This window comes from Grammomys surdaster, unplaced genomic scaffold (assembly GCF_004785775.1).
Source record: "Grammomys surdaster isolate TR1022 unplaced genomic scaffold, NIH_TR_1.0 126118, whole genome shotgun sequence".
In the NCBI taxonomy this organism is placed as follows: domain Eukaryota; kingdom Metazoa; phylum Chordata; class Mammalia; order Rodentia; family Muridae; genus Grammomys; species Grammomys surdaster.
Window position 1 is genome coordinate 5,871,530 of NW_021620926.1, and position 8,538 is coordinate 5,880,067.

The window sequence follows — 8,538 nt, forward strand, 5'->3', positions numbered from 1 at the left end:
AGAGTGCAGAAGGAGGGGTGCAGGGCTGCAGGGTGAGAGTGCAGAAGAAGGGGTACAGAGTGATAGTGCAGGAGCAGGGGTGCAGGGTGAGAGTGCAGAAGCAGGGCTGCAGAGACGCTCACACTGCACACACTGCTCTTCAGAGCACCTGAGATCCGTTGCCAGGTTCCTGGCACCCTTGTCACACAATTCACAACTGTCTGAAACTCCAGCTCTAGGGGCTCTGGTTCCATTTTGGACTTGGCCAGCACCTGCACCCACGTGGCATACATACACACATATAAAAATAAATCTTAAACACTTTACACGAAGGCTCTGGAGCAATCCTGGAAGTGCAGAACGAACCAACAGGCAAACATTTTCAAGAATACAGTTTTAGCTCTCTACCTCTGTTCTAAGCCCCCTTCCATCTTCCTGTGCTGGAGAGTAAACACAGGGCTAGACTACACTATCAGTTCATGCATGACAGGTAGGATTCTATGACTGAGCTACAGTTGATATCTCCGTTCTATTTTCTGTTTGTATATGAACGTTTGCAAATGTCTGTAGGTGCACATGCTCACATATGCACATGAGGATGGAGGCCTCATGTACTGTATGTACCATACAGCACATGAGGAGCCCAGAGGACAACTTATGGGAATCGTTTTCCTCTTTCCACCATGTGGGTCCCAGGGAAGGAATTTGGTGGCATGTGCCTCCACCCACTGGGCCATCTTACTGGCCCAGCCACTTTTGTACTTATTGAGGTAGTGTTTCCCACAGAATCTGTGACTGGCCTGCTTTCCCACTGATCCCATCCAGCTTCTACCTCCTAAGTGCTGACTATAGGTCCCTGAGTTCTGGTGCTTTATCCACTGTGCCATCTCCATGCCCCCAGTTCTAATCTCAAATTCCTTCAATCTCCATCTTCTTCCCTTTAGCTCTTGTATTATCTTGCTTCTATTTCTGTTTATCTTTGTCACAGGCAGAAAGCAGCAATGAAAATAACTTGGAGCTGGATTAAAGTCTTAGTCCAGGTAGTCCAGGGCTTTGTCTTGTTTATCTCCCCCCCCACTTTCTCCCTCCTTCCCTCCCTCCCTCTCTTTTCTCTCTTCTCTCTTCTCTCTCCCTCCCCCTCCCCCTCCCCCTCCCTCCCCCCCTCCCTCTCTCTCTCTCTCTCTCTCTCTCTCTCTCCAAACAGGATTTCCCTGTGTAATAGCATTGGCTGTCCTTGAGCTCACTTGGAAGCCCAGGCTGGCCTTGAACTCAGAGATCACCTGCTTCTGCCTTCCTAGTGCTGGGACTGAAGGCCTGTGCCACCACTGCTCAGCTGTATCTTGAAGAAGCTAGTTAAACTCTTTGAAAGCTACTGTTGATTGCCAAGGACTTAAAGTCACATTTAACATGACTTTTCCTGACTGCCCTTCTCTCACGCTCTGCTTGTTTTTTGCTCTCTCTCTGTTACTTTCTTCGTTCCAGTCTTTTTTCATTCTTTTGTTCACTTTCCCTAGTCTCAATACTTTTCTTCTTTTCTGTTCAACCTTTTTGAGAGTATGCCAGCTTCCACCATGACTGCACATTGCAGCTGTATCTGACCTGTGTTTACAATGTGTACATGGGTCTGCTTCTCAGCATTCTGCACAAGGCAGGTCATGTTCAAGGCTGAGAAATATACAAAGTGATGTCAAAGTATTGATTGACAGCAGAAATAGAGACAACCGGTGTTTCTAAATTGTATCAAAGTTGACTTAGTTCGAACTTGGTTAAGTTGGTAATAATAGGACAAGGAAGAAAAAAACAGAAGATGTAAAAACAATGTAGGTTAAGAGTCTTAGACAGGGCTGAAGATGTAGCTCAGTGGTAGTGCACCTGCCTAGCATGCACGAGACCCTGGGTTTGAGTGCCAGCATCATGTTGACCAAATGCACAAATACCAGTAATAAGAAACTTAAGTAAAGAACTGTATTACCTAAGTAAATCTGGGTTTAGCACACATGCTAAGAGCATTTTAAAGTTTATTTTTATTTAGGATTCTGTACTTTGTTTTACCAGTGTAAAGTTTCTTTTCCCTTCCTTCCTTCCTTCCTTCCTTCCCTCCCTCCCTCCCTCCCTCCCTCCCTCCCTCCCTTCCTTTCTTTTTTTGAAAAAGGATCTCAATGGATACCTTAGACTGGCCTTGAACTCATGATTCTCCTGCCTCACCCTGCTGAGTGTTGCAGGCAAGAGAGGGACTGCAGGTAAGAGACATTATGCCTGGCTACCAGTGCAGGTTTTGATTTCCTTGTAAGAGTTCATGCTTTAAATGGTCTGTACTGAGTATTGTAACATGTAACATACCTATAGAAGGCCTAAGCCTTTCAAGATGTTGCTTGTCCTCCAGGCTGTGTGCTGTTGAGATCACCTTGGCTCCTCTGTGGTGTGCTAACTGAATGGCTATTGTGCCAAACGCCTGTGTGGAAATACATATCAATAGATACAGGTGAGAGGGCACATCTAATTTATTTCACAGACTGTTTTACACATGTAACTCTTTAGTATTACTTTAATATATTTTAAAACATTATGTAACAGAAAAAAGAAATAATTTGCTCCAACTTAGCAGGGCAAACATCTAGCTGATCCCCTCCTAACTGTGAAGTCAGACTAACCACACCATAAGTCCAAGGATGGAGGGCTATGCCCAGAAACATGGCCATGGAGAAGAACAGTGGCCCACGATAGCATCATTAGTCAAAGTTAGCTAGACAGCATTGACGGGAATCTAGTTATACTGCTCAGTGATCACAGCACTTCAAGGGCACCATCTCTGAATCCTTGGTAAGAACACAAGAACTAGGAAAATACTCTGCTGATGCTGGACATCAGCCTAGAGTTAAAATGCTAAAGATGTATTTGCCCCCATCCCAGGAGTGTAGCTTTCACCGACAACCTGTTAAAAAATAAATCCATGGGGGCTGGAGAGATGGCTCAGTGGTTAAGTAGTACTGACTGCTCTTCCAGAGGTCTTGAGTTCAATTCCCAACAACCACATGGTGGTTCACAACCATCTATAAAGAGATCCAATGCCCTCTTCTGGGGTGTCTGAAGACAGCTATAGTGTACTCATATACATAAAATAAATTTAAAAACCTTAAAAAAACACCAAGATTTTACCCTAAATTTTGCACCTTTTTTTCTCCCAGAGAAGGGAAACAATTTCCCTCAGAGTAATAGTAATGACTAAAACAGCCTGGCTGGGACACGTACTATGGTTGAGCACTTGCCTAGCATGCACCAAGCCTTGGGGGCGATCATCACTGTTGAAAAAAACAAGAGAGAAACAAAAGTATTGCCTTGCTTTTTAATGTACTGGTGGGTTCAAAGTCAGCAGCTAGCCACACTATGTCTAGCTTCTGTGTGCTGTTAATAAACGCTGTCTACAAGGATAAAATGGGAAGCTGGAAAAGAAATCCACCAATTAATGACAAGGAAGGACATCTGCAGACAGCTTCTCTGCAGCCCCTGTTTATGGTATATTGGACTAGTTTTTTTTTTAAACAAAATCAACTCGGACTCACACTTGCCCCGTCCATGATCAGCACAGACTTCCCGGGAGACAGTTGAGAAAGGTAATACAGAGCTGTGCAGGCCCGGACACCGTCCCGGACGACTCCAGCGGCTTCCGTCCAGGAGACCTTTTCTGGCTTATGAACTATCACAAAGAACAAGAAGAGACACTTCATTAGCAAGTTCCATTAGTGCCTCGTCTCTCCCACCAGAGCGCCCATCCTGCTGCAGCCCCTTCCTGTGTCACTTACACTACACTTCCCTGCTTTGATCCTTAGCATGGGAGATCAAATACATTCTGGAGGCACACGGAACGTAAAGCTCAGTTGTGGGGCTGAGTATAAAACACACACAGGCCACTGCCTTCCTCCTGACAGTCCCGCTCTCTACGGTTCTGTTTCTCCTCCACCTCATCACATGGACACTCAACAGCTACCAGTTCTGCCTGATTCTGAACTTAATGTTTTTTACATTTCATATTGTTTTCAAATTTAAAGTGTGTGACTACGTGTGTAAGACACAGAGTATGTATAAACAGCAGAGGACATTCCCTGAGCTCCACCTTAGGTTTTTTTAAATTTTTTCATTTATTCACCTTACCTCTTACTCATTGCCTCCCTCCCATAATCCATCCCCCATCCTCTTCCCTTCTCCTCTGAGCTGGCAGAGACCCTCTCTGTATCACTTCACACACACACACACACACACACACACACACACACACACCACACTTCAAGTCTCTGTGAGGCTAGGCGCTTCTTCTCCCACTGAGGCCAGACAAGGCAGCCCAGGTAATAGAACATATCCCACAGACAGGCAACAGCTTTTGGGACAGCCCCTGCTCCAGTTGTTTGAGACCCACATGAAGGTCAAGCTACATCTGCTACATATGTGTGGGGAGGCCTAGGTCCAGCCCGTGTATGCTCTTTGATTGGTGGTTCAGACTCTGAGACCACTGCAAAGGTTCAAGTTAGTTGAGTATATGTCCTGACGTGAACACCCCACCTTAGTTTTTAAACACATCCTTTTCCTGTCTTCATTAGGGAGGCCATGGTGGAGCTTTCACTTTTATTATTTTATGGCACGGGCCATGTGGAAGTGTCTGTCTGTTTGTCCGTTCTTAGCTGGTGAATATGTTTGCAGTTTATGGCTGGTAAAGTATCACTAAGATGTCAGGCAGTGAGTCTGGAGAGGCGCACACCTTTCCAGCCATCCTCACAGAGCTTCCCCAGCGACGGCACCTGCTGCCAGAACAACCTCTGGCCATCCTTGGCTCTGTGAGTCCACAGTCCCTCACTTGGGTATGTGACACTTCTTATGGTGACTGTCATTTGCTCCTCCTCATCTAATAAAAATGCTGAGGACCCTCTCCTCTCATGTTTGCCAGCCTCTGGAGTCCATATATGAAGTGACTGTTGAAGTCTTAGCATTTTCTTGTTTATCATTTTATGGAATTTTCATCTATTTTCAGATGAGGAATCAGTTTCTGTGTTACAAATATTACAAGCTGAGCATCCTACAAAATGCTTGAGACCAGAAGCATGTTGGATTTCAGAGTATTTGCCTACATAGTCAACTATCTTGCAGACAAGACCCAATTCTAAATATAAAGTTCATTTCTTTCACATATATGTTTTATATATATAGCTTGAAAATAATTTTATCTGTTTTATTATTAAAGACTATCTTACTTCAATTTTGTGTGTGTGTGGGGGTATTTTGCCTTCATGAATGTCTGTACACCATCTGTGTGTAGTGCCCACAGGGGCTAGAAGAGGACATTTGGGACATACGAGACTAGAGTTACAACCAGTTGTGAGACACCACATGGGTGTTGAGAACTAAACCCAGGTCCTCCAGAAAAGCAGACCATGCTATTAAAACTGTGCAGCCATGTCTTTGAAAGTAATTTTTAACAGTATTTTTAGCATGCCACCTTCATTTTGGTTGCCACCTGTCATATGAAGCTAGGTGTGGAATGCTGGTATCCCCAAGTTTTAGAGTTTGGAGTACTTTTGGATTTCATATTACAGTTATTAAACATATTTCAACTTGATAGCTCTGTGTTGCAATCATTTAATGATACCTTTAAGAAGAGAAGTACTGGATGACATTTTAAAGTCAGCTGGGCATGGTGAGTTGCTACCGGAGCCACAGTACTTGGGAAGCTGCAGCATGGGGATTATTGAGTTAAGGACTCTGGTCCAAAAAACCAAAACGGGCTGGCAAGACAGCTCGGCCTGCATTTAATGCCCCAGAAACCGTATGTTGGAAGGACAGCATGGACTCCTGCTAGCTGTCCTCTGATCTTCACACATGGACCATGGCTTGAATGCACAGGGATGTATATACCCACACACTACATGTAAAAACAAAACCAAACAACATATAAATAACGTCCTAGGACCTCTTTTCTTAAAATCCCACCAACGCCTTTCCGCTGCACTTGGAAAAATAATGCAAACTCCCAATATAGTCTTAAAAGCTCAACATATAGCTGGGTATCATGACGCACACATTATATCCCTGTATGTGGTGGGGAGGGGTGTGCAGGGGGAGGCAGAGGCAGGCAGGACTCTGAGTTTGAGGGCAACCTGGTCTACATAGTGAGTTCCAGGCAATCCATGGCTACAAGATGAGACTCTGTCATAAAATTAAATAAACAAATAACATCCCTGCCCCCCCAACCCTCAAAATAAGGTGACAGACTAAAAAGTAAAGAGTTCTGTACGATCTGCCCATTAAGCTGTTTCTTCACATTTCGACTAATTCTTGTTCGAATAAATTATGGTGCTGTTTCCACTAAAAGGGATTCTCATTCTCTCCCTCTCTCTCTCTCTCTCTCTCTCTCTCTCTCTCTCTCTCTCTCTTTCTTTCTTTCTTTCTTTCTTTTTGTTTTTTTTCGAGATAGGGTTTCTCTGTGTAGCCCTGGCTGTCCTGGAACTCACTCTGTAGACCAGGCTGGCCTCAAACTCAGAAATCCGCCTGCTTCTGCCTCCCAAGTACTGGGACTAAAGGTGTGTGCCACCACTGCCCGGCAAAGGAATTCTTTCTGTGTACTGCTATTTCCATATGAGCTGCTCACAAAGCAGTCAGCAATGCATTACAACAGACTACCGCCACCTAGTGGGAGGAGAAGCCTATGTACCATCTCGGTGAAAATCTCCAAACCAACCTGGGAATGAAACAGAAAGAGGATTTCTTTATGACACTCTTCAGGACAAGCATGATTTATAGATATGCTTTGATCCTTGGTTCCTGGTCATAACTCACACTGCCTGTCTTATTTTCTGAATGACCATAAGTGTGTCTTTCATCAAAGTATTTGGACCTTTTGTCCTTGGTTGCCTACTCAGTGAAGATAAAAGATGGTCTTGTCTATTACTGGGGTGTATCAGTTCAGAAGCAAGCTTCCAAGAGCAAAGACCCTCTGATTCTGTGCTTTAATCTTGCTGTTTCAGTCTTGGAGCCATAAAACTCTGACATGTTTTGCCTCCTGGTAGATATGAAGATCTTTATTTTTTAATCTGTCTGTCTGTCCGTCCTGTCAGTCTACCAGTCATCCATCTATCTATCTATCTAAGACAGGGTTTCTCTGTTGTATTTCTGGCTGTCCTGGAACTCACTCTCTAGACAAGGCTGGCCTCAAACTCAGAAATCCACCTGCCTCTGCCTTCTGATTGCTGGGATTAAAGGCAGGCACTAGTACCAGAGACCTTCATTTTAGTGGGGGTCCTGCCCTATATCCAAGAGAAAGAACATGAGAGAGAGGGGGGGGGGACCTTGTATATCTTCATGTTTATTTGTATCCTTTAATCTCCTTTATAGTAAATCAGTAAATGTGTTATCCCCAGTTCTCTAAAAAATTTAAATTACATTTATTAATTTTGTCTGTATATATACACATGCCCCACATGCATGCCTGGTACTCTTGGAGGTCAGAAGAGGGCACCAGATCTCCCTGGATGGACCTAGAGTTACAGATGGTTATGAACTACCATGTGGGTTCTGGTAATTAAACCTAGGTCTTCTGCAAGAACAACAAGTGCTCTTAAAACGTAGCACCTTTAGCACTGAGCAACTACCTCTACAGTCCCTACCCTCAGCTCACTTAGCCACTCTTACAAACTAAACAAGCCTAAAGTGGACACCTCAGCTCTTCTGAGTCCTACAGGCCCGCACTAGTGACCAACCCTTCTCAGAGTCCTGCAGGCCCGCACTAGTGACCATCCACGAATGAAGGCACTTTTGTGGGCCCAAGCCCTCCACAGAAGGCATACTGCAGAAGAGATTCACTTTGTTTTTATTTTTCTTTTGTTTTTAATCTAATACTATTCTTTAATTTTGTTAATTATGAAATTAGGTACAGAATATTAGTTGATTTTCCTAAGGCCTCATGGGTAATAAGGTGAATATATGACCTAAAGTATACCTATCTATTCACATGTTCATCTACACACATCTTACTTGTATGGCTTTTTGGGAGGCAACATCTCCCACCATAAGATTTCAGTCTACAATATTTTATCAAAATGTTACTCATATGACATACTCCAAACTCTTGTGAGAGAATTACAAATCTGAGACCTGCTGTGGGTCCACAGTGAGCCTTGTCTCGGAAGAGAGATAAAGGGGATAAAAACAGGGCACACATATAACTTCTAATCACACCTGCATGTGCACACACGTGCATATACACACCATTCATGCAGTCCTTCAAAAAACCATTAAGGGCAATAAAACTATATTTAAGAATCTAAAAGTTGCCCACTATAAAAGGGGCTGCTTGCCCCCTCCCCGTGTCTTGTTCCTCTTTTGATCTCTTGCCTCCCCTCTACCCTTCCCCATTCCCTTCCTCTTCTCCCCATTCTCGTGGCTGGCCTCTACTCCTCTACTTCTCTTCTCTCCTCCTCCTCCTCTTCTTCCTCTTCCTCCTCCTCCTCTTCTTCTTCTTCCTCTTCCCCTCTCTCTCTCTCTCTCTCTCTCTCTCTCTCTCTCTCTCTCTCTCTC

General features: G+C 44.2%; 1 protein-coding gene across 2 annotated transcripts in view; it reads right to left on the minus strand.

Moving 5' to 3' along the window:
* Positions 1–8,538, minus strand: part of Cryzl1 (crystallin zeta like 1) — a 40,516-nt gene that overhangs the window by 6,943 nt on the left and 25,035 nt on the right. For both annotated transcript variants that reach the window (XM_028756385.1, XM_028756386.1), the window contains exons 7-8: positions 3,540–3,673; positions 2,320–2,431 (exon numbers count right to left, since the gene is read on the minus strand). In XM_028756385.1, coding sequence (XP_028612218.1) covers positions 2,320–2,431; positions 3,540–3,673 — 246 coding nt within the window. The remainder of the gene's footprint in view (positions 1–2,319; positions 2,432–3,539; positions 3,674–8,538) is intronic.